Source organism: Pholcus phalangioides, unplaced genomic scaffold (genome assembly GCF_987345545.1).
Source record: "Pholcus phalangioides strain wild (caught in Gottingen) unplaced genomic scaffold, Ppha-v1.0 ptg000041l_1, whole genome shotgun sequence".
NCBI classification, from domain to species: domain Eukaryota; kingdom Metazoa; phylum Arthropoda; class Arachnida; order Araneae; family Pholcidae; genus Pholcus; species Pholcus phalangioides.
This window is the reverse complement of record NW_028301627.1, coordinates 1,379,661-1,403,910: the sequence shown is the minus strand read 5'-3', so window position 1 is coordinate 1,403,910 and position 24,250 is coordinate 1,379,661. Positions and strand designations below refer to the sequence as shown.

Below are 24,250 nucleotides of genomic sequence, written 5' to 3'. Positions count from 1 at the left end.
GACAAAAAAAAACCCATATTTAACACATATTTTCCTTTAGGTATTATGTGATAAGCATGGAAATGCTATACACCTTAACGAAAGAGAATGCTCCATTCAGCGAAGGAACCAGAAAGTTATTGAAGAAGCACCAAGGTGAAGCTTACAAAACTTTGCTTTTTCTAATGTTTCCTGAATTTTTTCTCATAATAATTGCATCTTCCAGCATGTTGTGGTTGAAACTGAATGAATATGACCATATCTGTGTGTATATCTGTGTTTCTTGCAAATTTATTTTACATGTGTTGTGTACTCTTGGTGACATTTAAATATGGTGATTCGGCATGATAGTTATGGTACAAGAAAAAATTAAAAAAAAAAGAAAGTGTTGTAGTTTCGATGTGTGAAAAAAAATGTAGTTTTTTGAATCATTGCATGTCCAATCTGTGGCATGCAAGACAAATGTGGCCTGAGAACTGGGATCCAACACGATAATAATGATACCAGAACAGGGTTCCCAGGGAAAATTTGAAGGGGAAAAAAAATCAAAGAGGATAAATCTATATCAAATCCTTCACTTTTTTCCATGGAAGATTATTTTTCAGATCCCCAGGGAGAGAAAAAAAAATCCTCCAGATACCCTACTGAGAAAAATGTCTTATCAGTTGAAGGGAATGGGATTTTACATACTGGAAAACAATGTTTTGCTAGAAAACAATCTGCCCTCTGAGTAAATAGATGAAGGGATCTAATGTGGAGAGACCCTCCTTTCCATTGTTGAAAACAAAGCCAATACCAGCTCTTAAATTCTTTTCTATCTCTTCTGAAAAATTTTTTTTATCCTTTCCCCCCCCCCCCCCTTGCCTGTGGGTAGAGAACCTTTATATGTTGAAGAATGATTTGAATTCAATTGTCTCTGTGAGGTTTCCAAGGAAACTAGTATTGTGTTCAAGATCATTTGATTTTGTAACAGTTGGTGGTGGCAAAATATTAGCATTCTGTCTGTAATGTGCTTTTCAGTGGTATATTACAGTGAAATGATATACAGTTGCCCCCCCCCCCCCATATTCGCGGTTCCCATATTTATGGTTTTTTTCCCTTCATTGGATTTTTTTTCAGCAATCGTCATTCACGTGTTTTGTTTACGAAATTTAAGTTATGCATGTTTAGGATGGCTCATTTTTGTCTAGTGCTACTGATAATGCTCCGAAAAGAGAGAAAAAAGTGAAAACTTTACAAGGAAAATTGGATATATTGGCTATGCTTAGCGAAAGTAAGTCAATTGCTGCCATGGCTCACTATTATGGAATCAACAAATCTACTGAAATATATCAAGAAAAAGGAATCTGAAATTTGATCAGCAGTGGTAGCTGCACCTGTGGCAGTAAAAACTTTTCATCACTTATGGAATCCATGTGTTTCTCATACTGAAAATACAGGGTTTTTTGTGGATACAAGACTGCTACAAAGAAGGTAGTCCAATTGATTAATATTACAATGGGAAAAAGCGAAAAGATTAATTTACTCTTCTATAAAGGGAAGGGCTTGTGAAACGTCTATTTCATAACAATTAAAGAAACGATTTGGAATACGCAATGTAAAAATCACTGGCAATCAAGCCGCTGCTGACCAGGAGGCAGCTAGAAAATTTCCAAAGACTCTGCCAAAAATTATTGAAGAGAAGGAATATTCACCTCAGCAGGTGTTTAACGCTAACGAAACTGTGCTATTTTGGAAGAAAATGCCACAGAAAACATTTATCGCCCAAGAAGAAATCAATCCTTTGGTTTTAAGGCAAGTTAAGGCAGACTTACTATGTTTGTGCAAATGGATATGGGTACATGGTAAAGTCCACTGCCAGTTTCAAATCTACGAATCCATGAGCATTGCAGGAAAATGGTTAGTGAAAGCTCCCACACAGTATTTTGGATGAACAATAGAAAAGCTTGGACTACGGAAACACTTTTTCTGGATTGGTTTAAACAGTGTTTCATTCCAAAAGTCAGGAAGTAGCTTGATGCCATTCAAAGTTCTTTTGATACTGAATAAAACTCTTGGACACATGGTGTGGAAGTCTGTTGTATGTATCCTAATACAACATCTATCATTCAGCCCCTTGATCGGGGGCAATGAAAGAATTCAAGGCTAACTGTACATGTCACTCAATGAAGATGATTGTGCATGCAATAGAAGAAGATGCAAATGCAGAAAATATCTTGAAGGTATGGAAGAATTACACTATCGCTAATGCCATTACTGCCATCACTAGAACCATGGCAGCTCTTAAGAGAGAAACAGTCAACTCAGGTTGGATTGACCTTCGGCCACAATGTACGCTCCAGGACACAACCATTTTTACAGAACCAACTGAGAAGATTATAAAAGGCATTGTCACGTTAGCTAAACAGGTGGGTGGAGAAGGGTTCAATGATATGGATATAGAAGAGAAGTCGAACAGCTAATTAATAGCAATTCAGAGGCATTGACCAAGGAGGAATTAATGCAGCTGATTGCTCATGAAACAAGCGGTACCAGACGAAGAAGATAAAAATAAAGAAGTAAAAGACAAGTTCACCATGAGTAACACGGGGGGGAGGGCTTTGCAAGTTCCAATCAGCAATAGATTATTTTCTTGATATATATCCCTCTATGGTACGTTCTTCACATGTAGAAAAATTGGTAGAGGAAGTCTTGTCAACATATTCCAACATACTTGATAATATGAAGAAGAAACGGCAAACAGAAATCACAATGTTCTTTCAGGAAACATCACCAACAACCAATCGCTGCACCCTTTTTTTACATTCCCTTATGCTTTTGCATCACCCTGCTTTTCTCGTGATGTTCAATAAACGAGATAAACAAAAAATTTAACTCCCACGAATACAGGGGGAAGGGGGCAACTATAATTTAGAGTGATATTGGATGGTTTAGAATTATATATGTGCGTGACAGTATGCACACTTTTGGTCAGGGAAATTTTTGAATTTGGTCGGAGAGTCAGGAAAATGATCAAGCAGATTTTGCTGGGAACCCTGCAGAAGGTAAGAGTGCAGAACTGCCAACTTTTCTGATTCCAACTTTTCTGGATTTTAATGCTAAATCATTTTAATCTAATAAAAAGTCTGGATTAAAATGAACTTGTCTAATGGAAAAACTAAGAATTCTGCTCTCTTAACAAAAAATTTCACGCAAAAACTATAAGTGTTTTGTGACCAAGAGATCAGTCCTGCATTACAGATACAGAAGATATGTTATTTATTATTACTGTAAGGTGTTCATGTTCCATTAATTATTTAAAAATTCTGATTTTTTTTTCTTTTTTCACATCAATTTAACGAAAAATTTATTATTTCTAAAGCTTTAAGTGCTATTATAATTTTTCCCTTTTGCATGTTTAGAAGTAGTGTAGTTTTATTGATCTGTTCTTAACAGCACCTTTGTTGATCCAGAATTGAGGAAATCCATGGGTGAACAAGCAGTATCATTGGCTCTCGCTGTTGGCTATGACTCTGCAGGTAAATAACATTTTTTATTCTAGACAATACTAGTTATATGCAGCAAGTGAAAGTCTTGCCTAACTTCAAATCTTTGACTCAAAATATCAGTGATAAGTTTTCAAAGAAAAACCTGCTGCTTATCATAGTGCTGAGAGTTTTGCCATAGGTAGGAAAAACTGCCCTGACAAAAACTAATTCCCTGTTTATAATTATTGTGCATTTGATTATATTTTACTAAATGCACAAATAAAGTCGTTTTTAACACAAACATTACTTTAAGAATTAATAATTTGTTGAGTTTTTGTCATTGCCGGAAAAAACTGCTGTAAAAAATGTTCTGACTGTAATGGGTTTTTGTGCCATGCAGCAAAAACGGGTGCTTCCCACATTTATTTATATCTAGCATCATTTCAGAAAAAAATTAATTCAAAAAAATTGTTTGTAACACACAAACGCTAGTTTGAGAATAATTTTAACATGACATATATGCTTATTAATTTTATCAATCATTGAATGCACATAAATAATGTTTTACACAAAAGCATTTAAAAGTATATTACCCTACCGTTCGTGCAATTGTGTTTGCAGTGAAAGTAGTAGTTCTCTTTCTAAAATAGGCGAATAAGTGCAGTGAAACCTCACTGCAACAATACTAGATGTAACAGTAAATCTCTATAAAACAATATTTTTTCTTGATCCATAGAGTATCATTATATCATGATTTTACTGTATCATGGTTTTTGTCATAGGTAGAAAAAAGCCATGGTAAAAACTGTTTCAACAAGAAATGGATCCTTTCCCCCATCTATGCATGCAAGGCCATTGTTATGCATAAAATTTTCTGTATTATGCAACTGATATCATTTTGAACTCAAATTTTGGTTTAATGATCAATAGTTTTCAGAGTTGGTAAATTTTTTCTATAGCTGAAAAAAGCTTATGAATTTATGTCTAGTATCATTTAAAAGAATGTATATTGTTATAACGACCCCGATTGTAACTTTTCCTACAGGTAGGTACTTGTAATGGAATGATCGCTGTAATGTGGGGTCATTATAACAAGCATAAGCTGTATCTCTATTTATTTATAAATGTATTTTCCACCAAATTACTTCACAATACAACATTATAAATTTGGTTTTTGTAATTTTTTCAATTATTAATTGCATATTATATGCATTGAGTGAAACTTTTTTTTTTTCATAAAATCATTTTTGCCAGTTTTTGCAGTAAAGTTTTTACCAGTGAAATTACCTACTTTGGTTTAGCCTTATTTTCATTGATGAGGGGCTTAGGTTTTCTTAACAGTGTTTGATGGTGGTCAAAAAGATAAATGAAATGCTTAGCTTCATACTTAAAAGGTCTTTTTGCATTCTCCTGAAGTCATTCACCGGCTCTTCTACGGCTTAGTTCCTCTAAGCCTAGAATATGCCATATGGTTTGGGAGGCCAGACCTGCAGAAAGATGTCAACTTTGTTGAGAGTAGAGCTATAGGGACTCATGCTGGTGGCATGGTTTGAGATATAAATAGAGGCTCGATTTTAAAAAATATATTTTTTGAATATGTGTTCATTGGAACAGTCTAGTTGTTGGGGGGGGGGGGGGTTATGATCAGTGTTTCAAATTTTTATTGGGATGGATCATGAGTTGCTAACACTCTTAGTCAACTTGCCTAGTATGCCTAATATGACAAACTGTATGACTAATACATTGACAGCATACTTAATCTAGTAGCCGCCGGTACTTCTCAGATGTTATGGAGTCTCTCTGTTGTCTTCTCTTACCTCCGAGGCTTGCCTGCAGGCAAGTTTTAACAGGACAATGCTTGACCAACACACCAGTTTTCACAAAATTTCAATATTTTTGATTAGACAATTACTTTTGTGAATGACAAGAACTTAGTGTTTCTTCTGAATGACCATGAAAGTCATTTATCTTTTTTATCAATATACAGTCAGACTGTTATGATAGCCTGGCTATAAAATCAATAATTAGCATTTCCATATGATTCTCATAAAAAAAGAATTATTATAGGCCTTGCTTATGACTTTTATAAAACACAAATAATTCAGATATGATTTTTCAATGTCTTTGCTATAAAAACCTTAAGCACATTTTCCCAAGATAGAACACATTCTCACAGAAATAGAGCTTGTCACATTGAGGCAATGTTCGCTCACTGCTCTATTGATGCCAAATGGTGAAAAGCACCAAACAATGGCACTGAAATGAAGAAAACATTGAGGAGGCTTAAAGTTACTAGTTGTTCCATGTATATGAGACTCAAGCCCTTATTTTGGATGGAAAGTGATGCATTTTATATTAATTAATAATTGGGGAAAGCTCATTCACACCCATAAAGTTTATTGGAGTTGGCGGCCTCAAACAGTCTCAGACTCCAGGTTCCAGCTCTTATGACAGCAAATACTTTGCTACTAGATTAATAAAAACTGTTTGTATGAATGTTTTTTTGACAAATTAAAGTACAAATCTACAATTTTAGATCGATCGTCACTAAATTTTGCATATATACCAACTGGGACCCGACTTGAACGATAGGCTACTTTAAAATTTCGTCAGCCCAGGGCAAATGCCCCAAATGGGCAAAAAACTGTCCGGCAACAATGGTTTTTGGGCCTCAACAATCACTTTCCGAACGTTTACTTTGGTTACCGTGGTTCCCTAGCAATGTGTTTCAGACGTGTATATGCCTTTACAACGGTTTGTCACTTCTTTAATCCTGTTAGTATATATATAATAGTTTATGCCTTTATAATGGTTTGCCACATTTTCAATATACTCTCAGTAATGAGGCTTTTTGAATAGACGTCATAATCATCATCGGCATCGCTTTGAGAGTCAGGAAAAGGGTGATCCTCATAGAAATCAGTGCTAAAATTGTCGATTTAACTGCATAAATACGGAAATTTAGTGGGAGGGGGGGGGGGGGTTTCCTGCCACATCAATAATTTTAAAAATTAAATTGAATTCTCGATTTCTGAAATATTGAATTCACTTGGAGATACGAAGCCCAGAAAATTAAAAATATGAATAATTTGCCAGATTTCCTTTTGAGTTGGATATCCATGTAATAACATTAATTTCAACTTCTTATTTATATCTTCTCAAGCATGAAAATTAATGTCTCCGTATTGTCTTTTGATATTTATTTGCATAAATTAATATAGTTTAGGATGTTTTTAAAATTAGTTATGGGCCCCGTAAAGTGCATCGAAAAAATTCCACAGCTTGAATTAAGCATTTTTGGAAGCTGAAACTGGCAGTTGGATAACTTGAAGTTCAGGGGGAGGGAATCGAAATACCTAACACCCATAAAAAAAGGGGGGGGGGCTATTCATTTCTACGTTTCTTTAAATTTAGATTTGTTTATTTCATGAGTCGCGCAGGACATCACCATATTGGTTAACTTAGACACGGTTTGCATGTCCCTCATAGAAAGAGGGAGATATCGCATGATCCAAAAAGCCTCATTGAAGAAAACCCGAGCAGCGCCGGGTATTGTAGCTAGTGATAAGATAAAACCTGATCCTTATGATCATTTGAGATGATGTTCTCGAAGGATAAACAATTAAATTGGTCTCAGAAATCTGGTTAATACAATGAACACTTAGTTGATGATGATGTTTCTTTCATCTGTGTAAATTCTCTGATTGGTTTATGAATTAGTGATGTATTGTAACATATATTTTGGAACAAAAAATCGATTCCATGGAGAAGGAATCAATGATGTTGATTTCCCATCATTATCTAAATATTTCACATGTTTTAATAAAACTTCCTTCTCTCGTAGAAGTCTAAATACATTAGCGATTTCATTTTTTGAATTATCCTAGCTTCAGAGAAATTAAATGTATGACTTTCACTCCAGCAAGCAGACGCAATTTTAAAAGTCCTGATTCTCAACATATTTGATGTGTTCTTTTATTTGTATTTCCAATGATCCTTTTATTCGCCTAACATATTTGTGGGTGCATTCAGCACACACAATGAAACAAGTGTCCCATTCTTTTCCCCACCAGTACAAGATCTTTAGGGGATCTCAATGAGGAATTAGTTCTAAGGTATGAAAGAAACTTTGAAACCAAAATGATTAAATGTAGATTTAATTTTAGATGAAAAACATTGATAAAATGGTATAGCCGAAAATTCTTTGTCACACACTGATGTAAACTAAATGAACAACAGTCTTTTATTTTTTTAACTTTTTACAAATATTGTCCATAAATGTTTAAAATCAAAATCCCTATCCAACACTGTCATTCTAATGACATAGCGCTCAGCATCCAGTGTCTCGGTGTTTGAACAAATGTCTTTGGCACTTCTGACATGAAAAAAAAAAACAGAAATTTTTATATTGCATGGGATGACATGATTTAGTATGAAGGGGGGGGGGCGGGGTAAAGACATTGTAAAAGGTTTCCTAAAAACTGTGATGGATAATTTAGTGTCAAAATGGTTATGAGAGCTTTGTTATCATTTTCAAATTCTGCTGTAAACTGAATATGGGGGTTAATATCATATTCATAACTTCTAAAAGTTTGTCCAAATCAAAAATCATACATTCCTTCTCTAAGTGTATCATGAACATACTGCTTATAAACTGAGAAACTATTTCAAAGAGTTTTGTTATTACATGTTTGACTCTCCAACCTTGCTCAATGAAAATTACTTTAGTTCATAACTTTTAACTAGAATCAGAGATGTGAAGATGATTTGCATAACTTTTTATAAATTGTTTTTAATGATGTTTTTCATTTTAAATCACTGCAGATTTGTTGTAGCACTGTATCTCTCGCTAAGTGTATTCATGATTGATAATTTACAACAATTTCAGCGAGAATCACAGTTGTCTCATATTTTATGATGAATTTTTCTTTGTTAAACATGAGAATGAAATAACTTCATTCACTATATCTAATTGAACCTGGTTATATTTATCATCAGAAAGTGCCTTGAAAACTTCAACCTTGATTATAATTAAAAAAAAATTCTATATAGGAATCTTTGATGATGTTATAACCGAGTTTGACTGCAATGAACAAAAGTTGAACGGGGGAAAAGGATTTTAATTTTTGACCTATTTCTCTGAAATATAAGTCAAAAGTACGGATTAATGTAGTCTATTATTGCAGTATCATATGTATAGTTCCTATCTTTCTTTTTCCTTCTGAGTTATATAAAGTAAACCTTCACTGCAAACTAAAATGTAATGAAAATTGAAAGGAAAATGTTTTTGTTAATTCATGGCAAATTCTTCAGTGGATGCAGTGTATCCCGTTGGGCTTTTTTTATTATTTCATCAGTTAGATTTTATATTAATTATATTGATTTCATAATGAAAATGACAGTGATATTTCTTTTATTGTTTATCATTTGGTTAGGTGTTTGTTGCCAGTCATTGCGGTCTTTGTATTTTCATTTTTGTTTACAATTTGCAATTGAACAAATTGTCCTTTTTTTGCAGGTACTGTTGAATTTCTCGTTGATTCTGGGAAAAACTTCTATTTTCTGGAGATGAATACAAGGCTACAGGTATTGCCAATATTTCATTTCTAATCATATAACACGTATCATGATTGACATTGATGAAGTGTGTTATAGATTGTGTCATGAATGAGAGAACTTAAATTTATGTTAAATGAAACTTGGAAAATAATAGTTTTTAATCTTCAAAGAAAACAAAAAAATTCTTGAAGTTTTCAACAAAATGGATATATATTCTAATCCATTTGATCAGCTTAAATATAGTCATCATACAGTTTGTTGTTAGGAACCATCTAGTACAGCGGTTCTCAATCGGTGCTCCGCGGAGCTCTTGTGGCTCCTTGTGCACTCTCTAGGGGTTCCGCGGCTGCTTGAGAAAAATAAAAAAAATAATTATAAATACTTTTAAATAGTAAAAATAAATCAGTGACTTTGATGAATAATTAAAAAGTTGGCCTACGGGGCTCCGCTATAGAATTTTTTAACTTAAAAGGGCTCTGCGAGTCAAAAAAGTTGAGAACCGCTGATCTAGTAGATTTCGAGTCCTGGTGATTCTATAGATCATGGCTCTCCAAGCTGGTCTGTCATTCACAGCATGTCAAATTTGTGCTAGCTTCATTCTAGTGCTTTGCAACACCTTTTCTATCCATCTGGTGCTTGGTCTCCTTCTCGTTCCCTCCATTCTTCCAATCATTACCATTTTTTCTAGTGAGCCTTCTGTGAGCATTACATGGCCAATGTAAAAGAGTTTCTGTTTAATGACTGTTGCTTCTAGAGAATAGTCAACCCTGACTTCTTCGATAACTGATTTGTTAGTCCTTTTAGCTGTCCATAGAATTCGCAGCATCCTCCACCACCAAAGTCCGAAGGAATCAATTATTTTCTTATCTGCTTTCCGTAGTGTCCAGCTCTCACATCCATACATAAAGACAGGAAAGACCAATGCATTTATAATTCTAATTTTTGTTTTCATTGCTACATCTTTGTCTTTCATCATTATATTAAGCTTTCTCATGGCTGTTTTACCCAGAACTACTCATCTTTTTATTTCTTTTGCGCAAGTTCCCTCTTTTACAATTCTTGATCCTAGGAAATCAAATTATACAGTAGAACTTTAATCGAACTCCTATAATATTGGTGGGTCAATAACCTGTTCACTTCTGCAGAGAATTTTTTTTTCTCAGAGACTTTGATGTTTTTTTCATTACCCAAATTCTCTTTTGGCTTTTTCTATTAGATCCAGAGCCGTAGCTAGCCATTCCTGTGCAAGAATTTGAATTTAGGCTCATTCTGGGCCCCCTTCCAAGTGGGCCCTGTGAGGGTGCATCTGTTGCACGGCCCTGCACCTATTTTCTTACTTTTTTTGTACCATTTATTGTTTTCAAGCTTCTGGGAGAATGATGGCACCTGTTAGTCTCAATGAATGTGATTGAAATGTCAGAAATGTCAGCTTTGATTAAAAGAACTTTTTTTTCATTATTTCATTTCTCTGTGCTGTACAGTTAATCTTGATGCTTTAGAAGTGCTCCATTTTCTTATTACCTGTGGTGGCTCACGTATAAATACTGTAAAACTGTAGCACCCCTATCTCCACTTGATATTATCGATAACATTTAATATAATGAGTCCTTTTTTTCTTTAATTCTTTCTTTATACTTGTACAATATGTAATCCTTAAGCTTAATGTCAGTAGCCATCCCCCAGTTTACGAAAAAGATACAAAAATCTTTGTATGGAACTGTGCGCTTCAGACTTATGTTTGACTGTTGTGTGCATGTGCACATAGGAAGCTGCACGTGAGGCTGCGACGGAGAGAGAGAGCACTGTGTCTCTCCCACAGTGCCGACCCTGGCGTGCTGGTGGAAAGTATTTTTTTTTTACTCCACGTGTGTTGTGCTCAAAAACCATGTACCATATTCTTGAATGTGATAAAGTGTAGAATTAAATTATTATCCTGCTTCCAGCTATTCTATTATTAATCGTTTTATTAGCTTTTTATGCATGTTTGTTTCCTTTTACAAAATTTTAAAACAAAGGCTAAAAATTTTCTGGAGCAGCACCCCACTAATTTTAGCTAGGATCCGCCACTGATTATTACCCAAGTGAATTTCCAAACATTGAGAAGACGTCAAATGATATAGCAGGTACAGAATGCTTTGGATATATATGAAAGGTGCGAATGCGAGCCTGTCTCCCATTTGAAAAGTCTCTCTGCAGAGAGCAGGCAGACCTTCAACATGATAGTTAAATAACACAAAAATTCAAGCATTTACTATCTTTACTTCAAAATATGGAACACAGACGACAGCACCAGCAAGAACACGATGCATATACAATTCTAACATCATAAATACATCAGAGCCATACATGTATACTGTGATCATGGAAAGATGGCCTGTGACAATCGGGGAGGGATCATTCTTCAGTAGGTAGAAATGGGATTGAAAAAGAAAATAAACATCTCTCCTCCAGGGTTGCTGCTGGAGTTCTTTCCCTCCCCCACTTTTCCCAACTGAGGAATGGACCCTCTATCTTCGTAATGAAGGTCATACAAGGTCAGAAATCATCTTTTCATTGTTACACTATACATGCACTCACATAACATTTCGACATGTACCGATTTGTTATAAATTCCGTAGAGGAATCTGTATGAGGTGCATGTACAGTTAAGTAATAGTAGTACAAATATTGTGTGAAAAATATAGAATCACAAAATCGACCATTTACGATCTTCAGGGGAAAAAAATATTTTTCAGTTTTTTTTGGATCAGGGCAATGCCTACAAAATATGTTTTTAGAATAAGTAAAGGGATCTTTCTACTAGTAATGATATGTAAATTAGAAAATATGATTCAAATTTTAATTGTGTGTTATTATATGCATGCATATTATGTTATTAATTTTCTTTCAAAGAAAAATTTTGCATGAAAGTTCTCGAAGAGGCATATTACTGCTTTGAATATGTAAATTTGAATATGAAAGTAACAAAACTTGATCCATAATCTTAAAAACTCCCTGATCTAGAATCACCTAGATCTCAATGAGTCTGGATTAGAGAGGTTGAGAGGTTCTACTGTATTTAAATTTTTATCATTTATAGAGTAAATTAATTGGTTATTTGTTTCCTGCAATTTTTTATGTTTTCCCCTTTGTTAGAAAACTTTTTCCTCTGTATTCTCAGTATTTTTTTTTTCCATTTTGGGTCCTATTATTTTAGTGTTAGTGAATAGATAGTTAGATATAGTCCATTTCAGGTTAACTTTGCAGTGAAGAGAAAGGTAGAGAGTGTATTCCTTTCCCATGAAATATAGTTCCCATATTTTGGAGATTTGCAATGAATGATCCTTTATACAAAATATTTTAATTTTTCTATGATTTTGAAAAAAATACTGAAGAAATATTGGTTACCATTATCAAAAATCCATAGCAACTGCAACAACATTCTGGCGCAATATCCTAGAAATTTTCCCTGCCAATATATCACTGCCGTGTTTTTTTGGTTTTTTTTGTTACGCATTTATATACTGTATATATATTTTTTAAATCGTTATTTTGTTGAAATTTCCATAACAATAAAATTTTTCATGCAGTTATAGGCTTACATCAATACAAATATCTGTGGTGTTTGGTCAGTGAATATCTGGGTGTTGTGTAGGGATTTTAATGGTTTCGAGCGCTGTTGTCTTCCTTTCTGACTTTTTTAAGTTGGTGCTTGATAATTTTTTATATCAGCATGTATCAGAAGCCATTAGGGGCACTGCTATTTTGGATTTATTTCTCACTAGTTTCAAAGATCTTGTTGAACATGTTTCATTGGGGGATGAGTTTTCTTTCAGTGATCACATCGTGTCGTCAGTTTTCTCTAAGTTTTATTCGGATAAGGTTGATAACAAAAGAGTGGTTCCTTGTTTTCGGAGAACTAACTTTGATGTTTTAAGAGAAACGTTATCGGAAGTTTTCAAAGACCGGTTGGAATCAGTTGGGGTGGTAAGTCAATAGGAAGAATTTAATACGAAGCTATCTTCTGTTTTGCACAACATCATTCCCTTTATTGGAAAAAGCGTTTGTACATTGCGCCCTCTATGGTTCACGGATAGCGTGCGTAACCTTTAGCTTGAAAAGAAAAGAGCATTCAGAGCGTATAAAAGTGGACAAGGTGACCTGTCATTGTTTACTGATAAAAGAAAGGCATTGAAAAAAATGATAAGGGATATGAAAAAAAGAAGTTCAGTCTAGGTTGGCAGATAACATTGGCTCCGATCCTAAATCATTTTTTATTTATGCCAATAATGGATGTAAGGGAACAGTTGGCCCCCTCTCGGTAGGGTCTAGGGTAGAGAGCAATGTAGGCATGTGTAGTGCTCTCAATGACTTGTTCGCACTGGTATTTAATGGAGATAATGATATTCGATGTACGGGTGTTACATAGCGTAATAAAATCCTCAACGATATTCAAGTGGAAGACGTGGATGTCCTAAATCTTCTAAAAAATTTATGTGCGAGCAAAGCACCAGGACCAAATGATATCTATCCCAGGGTCCTCAGGGAATGTGCTAATGAATTGTTGGGGCCAGTCGCACAGATATACAGGAGTAGTGTTGCTGAGGGTATCGTCCCGAGAGATTGGAAACTGGCTAACGTTGTTCCGATATTTAAGAAGGGTAGTAGAGAAGTGGTGTCTAATTATCGTCCAGTGAGTTTGACGAGCTCCCTCTCGAAAATTTTGGAAATTATCATCAAAAGGCAGTTTGTGAAGTGGATAGACGAGAATAATGTATTGTCGGATAATCAGCATGGGTTCAGGAAGGGGAAGTCATGTGTAACTAACCTCCTTTGCTTCTATGACCACGTGACTAAGGCTTTGGGTAAGAGCAAAAATGTAGATGTTGTTTACCTTGATTTCCAGAAGGCATTCGATCGGGTCCAGAATGGTAAACTCTTGAAGCATTTTTACACGAGATTGAGGGCAATTTGCTGAATTCGATAGAGTTGTGGTTGAGAGATAGATCACAATGGCTTATAGTGAAGAGGAAATTCTCTGATTGGACAGGCATCACTAGTGGAGTTCCTGAAGGAAGTGTCCTGGGCCCATACTTTTTTGATCATGGTATTGTGAGCAAATTCGCAGATGTAAAGCTAATGGAGGTAGTTGGAAATAAAAGCAATAGGGAGTTGTTCCAAACACACTTGAATAGGATTGGAATATGGGCAAATGAATGGAGCATGAAGTTTAGCATTGACAAGTGCATGGTTGATCATTTTGGTTCGAACAACCCGCTTTTCTCTTACGAGTTGAATGGTGCCACTATCCCCAATGTAACTGGGATGACCTATTTGGGAATTCTCTCATTGATGAGCGGCTTAGGTTTTCTGAACATTGCTCAGCAGTGGTCAAAAAAGCAAATAAAATGCTCGGTTTCATTTTCAAAAAAGGTCTTTTTGCATTCTGCTCTCCTCCTCATTCTTCCGCTTTTCCGAGGCTTAGTTTGTTTGGACTGGAGTATGCTGTAAGGTTTGGGAAACCATGCCTATGGAGGGACATAGACTTGGTTGAAGAAGAGCAATGCTTGTCTTCGTTGGCACATTCAGCTTGAGTTATGAAGAGACTTAATTTTTTGAATATTTTTACATTGGATGAATGCAGGTGTCGAGGAGATATGATCAAAGTGTTCAAAATTTTCAACGGTATGGATAGGATGGACCATGATTTATTAATTCACCATCAATCAACAACTTTTACAAGGTGACACCAGTATCATTTGGTAAGGGACAGTTCTTAGTTATGGTGTCACAGAGAATTTTTCTCTAATAGGGTTGTTAATAAATGGAATAGCTTACCTCCGGAGGTAGTGAATTGTAACACAATTGACACGTTTAAAAAGAAATATTATGAACATATTGGGGTAAATCGGGAAGCTATCCATACTTAGAATAAGACAACCATAAATACATTTTATGGGCATTGTATAATGTTTTATCATGTATGTATATATTGTTTATAATTTTTGTGATTGCATTTTTAATTGGGTTGCTGTATTTCAGTAATATATGACATCCATATTTGTCATGGGCATCTTTTTCTCAGTCACTTCGTTTAGCATTTTGCCTATTATGGTCTTGTATTTATATAAATTAGCTAAATATTTACGTACTATAAGTATATTATTTTCTTGCAGGTCGAGCATCCAATAACGGAGTGTATAACTGGCGTTGACTTAGTCCATCAAATGATCAGAGTTGCTAAAGGTACGTGGCCAATCATTTTTTTGGTTGGTGAATTGAAGTTCTTTAAAATAATTTCTTTTTTTATTTGTAATACTAATCAGAGACCTTGAGTATGGATATTTTATCCTATCAACAATGCATTATGAATCATTTAAACAATCTCTTTCTGGGAATGGATTGATCTCTCTCTATACAGTGAGCCAATTAGTGACCTACATTCAACATTCATTGGTCATTTATTTGTTTATTTTTACCCAAAACGTGTTGATGTTTTCTCTGGTATTTTTAAATGTGATGTCACAGATCATTATGCAGTTGTATGCAAAGTAAGAAACCATTATATGCTAAATATAATGGTGGTGTATATGCTATAGACTCCATCAAGCAAACTTTCAGCTTCAATAAAAACCAATGATCTAACTGCTATTACAAGAAGCCTTCAATAATTCTATCATGCTTTTATCTTCTAATAGCTTTTTGTGTTCATTAAAAAGTGTGCTCCTTTGATTTTTACATTTTTAAATCAAGAGATAAAAATATGAGTGACTATTGTCTTATTTTGATTTTACCTATATTTTCAAAATTGATAGAATCCATGACATATATACATGACATAACATCCATGACATATATCCTTGAACCCCCTTATAACAAAGTCTGAAAAAATAGCAAAAGTATTCATTATATCCATACCAATTTTGAAAGCTATGATTGAAGCTTAATTTACATATACGATAAACATTTTTCAATATCCTAAGCACTTTTAAAATAAATAAAGATTAAACTAATATATTTTTAAGAAAAAAAGGTTAAAATTTAATTCAAATCTTAGTAGTTCAAAACAAAAATATTTGCCAATCACTTTTCTTTTTATCTTTCAATTGATATCATTGTGTAAGGTAAATGTTTTGCACTAAGATAATTATTGCCTAACTGTCTTTAAGGATCAGGTCACTGTTGCATATTTTGGCCTGACTTTTTTGAACCATTCAGAAAGAAGTGCTTCCAAATCATTCATCATCAATGGTACATCAGTACAAAGACTGGTTCTTCCCATATTGAGCAGCCACTACTCATCCCTGTCTTGGACTTTGTTTTTTTAGTTGGTTATAAGGGGTACATTCTGCATCATTTAGTAGTGTCAAGATCCAGGTGACTACTTTGGGCCTTCCCCCTTCTATCCCACCTTCCATCACATCTCGTTGCAATCCATCATGTCGGAGAACATGCCCCAACTAGTCTAGGCATCTTCTGTATTTAATCTTTTTCAGGATTTGGCAATTTTCTGCAACCTGTGTTTTAACATGTGATTTTGACTTTCTCAATGTGCAGCTTATGTGCTCCCAGTACCACTTCTCCAGTGCTTTCAATCGTTTTGCATCTCTCTAGTTTATAGTCCAGGTCTCTGAGTTAGCCTTACTGGCACCCTATCATTATGTGATCCACATCATTATGGGCTCTTTTTCTGAATATCTTCTTGAATCATCCAAGAACTTTCTCATGAATGCCTCTTTGTTTCAAATCACTGATAACAAACTATGTTGAATCTCGAATTTTTTTTCGATGCTTCACTGTTTTTTCAATTTTTGGCTATGAACCAGCTAGAGAAACGAAACTGCGAGACACTCAGGCTATCAACCAGCTATATAGATTCAATTTTCGAAGCAGTTGATAGTGTTTGCACTTGGACAGTCTCAAAATGAATTTGTACACGATAACTCCTCCACCACAACCAGTGTTCGAATCTGGCCAAAGATGAGCAAATGAGCACAAAAGGTGTTTTGAAGGTTGGATTTTTGGGAACAAATATCCATAATATTTCCTTTCCTTCCTAAAAGTTTTTCTGCAAGCAAAACAGGATTTAATTTTAGAGAAATATAGGAGGCTCTGTCTAAGGATTTGACACGGAAAATTATAAAAAGTGAAGCGAAGAGGATTTTACCATTTCAACAATACTCAAAAACATTCAAATAGACTTTCTTCTAAGGCAAAAAAGCTCATTGCGTGTAGATAGGGTGAAATTGGTATTTCAAAACCAGCTGAGAAAAATTCATTATAAAATTATAAGTGTACTTTGCAGAAATCAGTGTTTGCTATTAGTAATCAAAATGATATAGAGATGCAATATGAGAGAGAAATTCACAGGATATGGAAAAAACTTTGTTATATATGAAAATTTGTAATACCCGAGTTAGTTGCGAGTCCGACTATATTATGGCAAAATAAAGATGATTAGCACGGCAAAAAAAATATAAGTACACAATGTATGGCAGAAAATTCATATATATGACTGATTTGATTCATAGGCCATCCTCTGCGACTGAGACAAGACGATATAAAAATCAATGGCTGGGCTGTTGAATCTAGGGTGTATGCCGAAGATCCTTACAAACATTTTGGCCTTCCATCTATTGGTCGTCTTTACAAGTACATAGAACCTCTTCACATTCCTAATGTGAGTGTTATTGTGAAAAAAATCATACGTCTTAAGATTGTAATTTTGCATGTTTATTTTGATAACTATCGTGAATAAAAAAATTTTAACAATTTTTTTTCATACTAGGTACGCTGTGATAGTGGAATAAAAGAAGGCAGTGAAATCAGCATATATTACGATCCAATGATCTGCAAAGTGAGTTTAATTTTCTATCCAACCATTCATTCAAAAGTGATGATTTGTAAGTGACATTAGCTGCTATAATATAAGAGCCACTTTTTTCTTTCGAGAGTGTAAATTTTTTATTGGGAATGTGAAAATGTCTGAATTTTCAAGGTGATGTAGCCCAGGTTGATAAAATAATTATCTACTATACCAAAGGATGTCCTCTTGATGTGTCATGAGTTTGATTGAAGCGATTATTCCTTGTCAGACTCTTTCCTGATGAGGAAGTGCAACAGTGATGGTAACAGCATGACTGCAGAATGCACCGCTATTTCAGAAAGTCCTTCACTGAGGCATTAACACATAAATCCCTCGTTGGGACATAAAAAATTTAGATTAAATACTGCCATTCAGAATAGCCAATGAGTAGTAGATCTGGTCTAATTAGCCATCGTATGTAAAAAAAAATGACAGTGGTGTGATGAAAATTATCAGATGATCAGATGAACTTACATATTTTTTTGTTTCTTGGCAGCCTAATCATTAAGGCACCAGCTCCTGGTTCAATACACTGAGTTTGAATCTCATTTTTTGGTGGGGAAAGTAGCAGTTTTAATCGGTTTTGAAACACATGGATCTTATCCTAATTATTTCTCATGTGGAAAAAATGAGAGACAGTCACACAAGTTTTCAAGAAAAATATGCAATCATTTTTCTGCTCTTCTGTCCTTTCCTGGCTATGCAGAGTTGAACATGAATTGTCCATTGCCAACAGTGAAACACATGGACTGGCAGGGAAAAAATTAGTATGGTTGTCTCAAAAGCGTTTCTTACTGTTCATTTCAGTTACATCAAATAAACAGTATCTAAACAGTCTGTTTTATTTATTGAATTTGTATATTTATCAGTGTTTCATATAGAATAATACTTGTGTTTTGATTCTAATGTTAGAACCGACGTTTTGGGAAAAACAAATTGCTTAGTTTGATTTCTTTTTATGCCAGTTGGTGACATATGGTGCATCTAGGACAGAAACACTGGACACAATGACCAAAGCACTGGATGCCTATGTTATAAGAGGTTTTATATAATTTTTTTTATTTTTCAATAATTTCCCATAATTTTGTGTATAAATTATTGCTTGGATTACATCATTTACAAAACTATGTTGATTATCTCCCTAGGCGTAAGTCATAACATTGCTCTTCTTCGTGACATTATGACGGAACCAAATTTTATGAATGGTGATATCAGTACAAAGTATTTATATCAAGCTTATCCTGATGGCTTTAAGGGTGAGTACTATGATTAGGGACACGCTGGGAACTGAATTCAACAATATAATATTTCAGGAACAGTACCTGTATATGTTGTCTTTTAACATATTGAAGCACAAGCATTCTCAATATAACATGTGTTAGGATACTTGTACAGCAGGGTTGGACAAATCGCAAAAAAATCTGGGTGCCAGAAAAAATTTTTAGGAACCAAAAACATTTTTACCATAAGGAAAATGTCTAAAATAATGTTTCTTTTGAGTTTTTCAGGGCATAGTGACCATCTTTCATGTTGACAGATGTGCTGCTATAAATTCCAAACATTTTGTACTGTTCTGAGGGTGCAATTTAGAAACTACACAAAGAAAATTTTAGGCTCCAATGCCAATTTTTCTGTCACCTGAGATTTGTCCAGCCCTGTTGTACATCATTAAAAAATTAACGCAGCAAATGCTTAAAATTTTCTTGGGTAACAATTTGATTCTGTTTTAAGATTGTATAATGATTTGATTTAGGTTTAATTTTTTTTAATGATTGAGATTCTTCACTTGGTGTAGTTCAAGATCGAGATTCTTGTGTTTATTTCGAACAGGGAAAGAGCTCTCAGAGCCAGAACTGGAACACCTGGCTGCATTAGCAGGCTGTATTTTTGTTCGGCACGAAGCCATGTCAAGACATTTTATCAACCAACCAGAGTAAGTGTAATATGTATATATTTGTAGTACATAGTTGAACCTCGTTAATAGGAATTTGTTTAATATCTATTAAAAGTTTATCCCATTGGATGCAAAAATAATACTAATAGTGATATGCTGTTTTTATTTAATACAAACATGTAAACCATAAATTTCCAACTGGTGTTCTCAAACCTAGGGTTGCATGGAATTGAACGTCACAGAACTGTTAAAAATCCAAAAAAACCCAGGAAAGCTTAAAAAACCCCACTTTTTGTTACTGATATTTGCGATATTTGATTCTGTTTCACATTTTGACGCTATTGTGTCTTTTAAAAAATTTGGAAGATCATTAAGGATTTGCTTGGGTTCTTCGGAACATCCTTTCAATTATCAAGATTTCCGTGGTAGTTTCTACAGTAGAGACCTCTGTTGTAAACAATGAACTATTTTTTAAAATGAGAGGAAACAATTTCAGCTTAAATTATTGAAAATAATACCTCTGCGAGAGTGATATATTGATCTCTGCACTTGCCAATATTATCAAGAATCCCTCACATGCAGGCTGTCAGACATGAAGCTGGGAACGTGAGGATATTTGTCCAAAGCACTGCAAGATTTCAATATTGTTATTTTATCACTATAGCTATGCTTTCTTTTTTTTTCTTCGAAATTGAGTACACCTCCAGTCTATCGCCATAGGTAATTTACTACCAAATAAGTTTTGCAGGAGATGTGCATACGTATGTAACAGTTTGAGTGCTTAGTGTTGCGCATGAATTTTTTAGCATTGCCATTTTTTTGAACTAACAATAACTACACTGTTAGCTTCTAGGTCAAAGATAAACTCTGTTCCCCTCCTTGGAATTTCTTCCTTAAAACTAGTTCAAGGGTACATGATTTCTAAATGGCTGGCTGCATTGACTTTTTCTATCTTTAAATACCTTACAATTGAGCAGTGCTCTGCAACTTCGTAATTTGATTTTTTTTCTATCTTGCTTTACCTTTTTTTAATTCAATCATTTCCTTAGTTAACTGTGCCAGGGTTGCTGCAGTTTGAAATAGATTGAGTATCATCCCTCTTTACAAAAGACCAACATTTTTAGTCGGGGACCTTTCCTGTGGTGGAAAAAAAAAGGTGATACTTGTATTTTGGACCTTGCATAAATACCATACGCTTACTCTACAAATTCCAAATTTTAGATACATGTGCTTTTATTCAAGTATAGTAAAAGTCTGTTATAATGGCAGTTCATAATCACTGGAAAAAAGTTGTCGTTATAATAGATTTCTCATTATAGTAGACTCTTGACTATCCGGCCTAGTTAAGTAACAATAATAATAATTCTCTGTGATAAAAATGGCGAATAATTTACTTTGTCAAGGTGTTCAAAGTAATGAATTTAAAAATCGTTTATCAATGAACAGTGGAAAATGTAAGTTTAAATAATTTTTTTCAAGAATTAAGTTTTTATTGATAGTGAAACCTTGATATAACGATATTCTGGGGACTGAAAAAAAATATCGTTGAGGATATTGAGGGATTATCTTATCGTTATGCAGAGAGGCAACATTATAATCACTTTCCCTCAAATTTATGCTTCTGTTGGCATCTTTTCTAATCTGCGTAGTTAGTACCACCAAGAAATTCACTTTTGAGTACAGTATTTATTTCCCACAAAAAATTTTAAATGATTAGTTGATAAGCAAAATTTGGTTGGGTGTGTATCGCCCCTGTAAAGAGGTTTGTTGCAATAGACCAGTGATTCTCAACGTAGGCGTTAATGCACCCTGGGGGGCGATGGAATGTTCCAGGGGGGCGGTAGAAGCTACGGGTATAGTAAAGGATTCTATTGGCTAGATTTCGTTGGGGGCGCTGGGAGAAAAAAATTTCTGAAGAGAGGGGGGCGATGGGACGAAAAAGGTTGGGAAACTATGCAATATAGACTTTGGTTTGTATTACACAAAAAGTAGTGATACCCAAAATGTCATCGACACTTTCTGTGATCAGGTGGTGCTAAATACTGATATTGTTAGACATGTCCTCAGAAGAACTAAAATGTTTGTGACGAGTTTAAAAATAAGTTGAAGGATATATACCAGGGGTGCAAGTGTCCCTCGTCCATTTCGGAGCAGCAAATTTCATTTTTGGAGCAGAAATTTTGAAAATGGAGCAGAACTAAACACGAACTATATCTGCAATATAAGGAGTAATTTTTCTGTGAAATGTGAAAAGTTTTGCCAAAAATGGTTGAAACAAATAATTCTAAATAAATTCCATTCACAAATTAAAATCCATTTAAATTTTTTCTGAATTATCTTACCTGTCATTAATAAAACGTGTATTACTGAAATGACGAATACAAATTATTACTCTTTTCAAATTAAGCAACATGCATACTGAAAACCTAGGCAGCAAGAATTTCTGCTGCTTGAACACCAAAATCTTATTCCTCCTGATATAGCAAAAAAAGTGCGTGCAGAATATAATAAGAGTTTCCGTGAAAAAAAAAATTGGCTTCTCACAGAATTTAAAGGAATTATTAAATTTAAAAGCAAAATGCAAAAAATGAGAAAAATATAAATACCTTATTTACTTAAAGAATTTCTCAACCTAATAGCATGTTAATAGATTACAAATCATGATTCGCTTTCAGAAGTACAGCATCTCAATGACTATTTTTTTCCAATTTTTTATGCCCTTGAACATAAGATTTTGTATGTCTTATTACATTGAACATTAAAGCATTGCATGGACAGATTTTTCAATGTTCGAACAGACTTGTATTTATTTGTTAACAATGAACTCTTTTTCACTGTCTGTGTTACCATGTGCTGAAGATAAAAAAGTCTTCACCAAAACTGGCAAAATTTTGAACTTTGGGCAGCTTTCAAAGTTACAAAGTTTGAATATGTCTGCCCAATATCTATCTCTCTATTCTCTGAACTGATTTCACTTCTTGTAATTGTTTGGATTGTAGTGCAACCCATTCATCACACATAATCAATAGTTCTGTTGGTGATACAATGTTAAACAACATCCCAGCAATACGTGAGGGAGTAATGTACCATCCCAGCAATGCACGAGAGGGAGTGCGAAAAACAAGAAAGGGTGAAAATATTTCATTCTCTCCAACAACATGTTTTGGAAAAGTAGGACATTAATATATATTAGGTATCTCACAGAAGTTATGTAAAATGAGCATGCCCTAGTACAAACTCCTTCCTCTGACTATTGTTAAGAGCATGCCTCTCCCCCACCAATGCAGTGGCGGACCGTGTGGCCTTATTGGGCGCCGCTCAAGGAGGGGTGCCAAATGAGTTGAAAGGGTGAAAAAGGTTTGTCGACCAAAAAAAACGTGGTCAGTAGCGCCAAAAAAAAAAGGTTCTGCATGGGTAGAGATTTTTTTCTCTCGAGCCGGCCCCGTTCGCCAAATCCGGATTTTCGCGATGTGAAATTGTTACGATCGGCAACCGCTGACGATAACCACACGACCGCATAGTGGCTAGATGACAAAACTATGAATATTTTAGCTGGAGTTTTTACAGATTCTATTTTTTCCCAACGATCTCCGAAAAATTTCGGTAATTTAAACGAGTAAACCAATCCTCTTTTCGATGCATGCCGTCTTAGAACGCAAGTAGGCAGCCGCGAAATTACCGTTATTTTCAGTATATAACCTATAACCAGCAGGAGAAAAAACGGTCTCCGAAATCGGAAAATTCGGCATATTTATTCAGGGACTTTGATAGCCCGCCGGTTATACCAATAACAGTACAGGACTTTATACTTCAAGGTAGTATAACTACTTTCCAAGGTCACGAGATAACGCGATTGTGGTAGATGGTGGGAAGTGAAAAAAAAAATTGAAGTTTCTCCCCCCCCCCCCCCCCCCCCGTATCTTTTTCCGTGTCTCGGAAAGAACGCGTCCCGTGAACAACATTTTCATGCGAATTTTTGCTTAATTAAGGGTATTTGACGTACTACAGTGCATTAGCGGTACCTCCGCGAACCACAAACAAGAATTGGCGCAAATGCGCAGGGATTCGGCGCCTTGGCTCACCATGTAGCAAGAGAACAGTTTCGGCGCAGTTTGGCGCAATTGGCGCAGCTCTTGCACCCCTGTATATACTTCCAGCGATATATTAAATATTGTTGCGGTATAAAAATCTCCTCAAAAAATGTAGTTATAGAGGTGTTTAGTGTAGTAATGGGTATGGTTGCATTGGAGGTTATAGGCGATTCCAAACAATATTTAAAGAAATACCATTGTGGAAGGATTTATTGTTATATTGAGCATCTTTGTAGCGAGGTTTCACTGTATTTTGATTATTTTAAAAGTGTGTGTATATTATTAATACTGTACAGTGTACATGATTTTATGTTTCTTGCATTTAAATTAGACATAAAATTAATATTGCAATGTGTACAATATTTTTATACGTGTACTTCCTTTTCCTGAATTGAATTTTTTAAATATATGGTAC

At 34.8% G+C, this 24,250-nt stretch overlaps 1 protein-coding gene across 1 annotated transcript in view; it reads left to right on the top strand.

The window, feature by feature from the left end:
- The window catches only part of LOC149065034 (propionyl-CoA carboxylase alpha chain, mitochondrial-like), a 68,471-nt gene that overhangs the window by 28,984 nt on the left and 15,237 nt on the right, over window positions 1-24,250 (top strand). Inside the window, exons 10-18 of the mRNA XM_089254470.1 lie at window positions 41-135; window positions 3,415-3,497; window positions 8,965-9,032; window positions 15,161-15,230; window positions 17,516-17,664; window positions 17,773-17,841; window positions 18,816-18,891; window positions 18,996-19,106; window positions 19,681-19,783. Of these exons, the coding sequence (XP_089110596.1) occupies window positions 41-135; window positions 3,415-3,497; window positions 8,965-9,032; window positions 15,161-15,230; window positions 17,516-17,664; window positions 17,773-17,841; window positions 18,816-18,891; window positions 18,996-19,106; window positions 19,681-19,783 (824 nt within the window). The remainder of the gene's footprint in view (window positions 1-40; window positions 136-3,414; window positions 3,498-8,964; window positions 9,033-15,160; window positions 15,231-17,515; window positions 17,665-17,772; window positions 17,842-18,815; window positions 18,892-18,995; window positions 19,107-19,680; window positions 19,784-24,250) is intronic.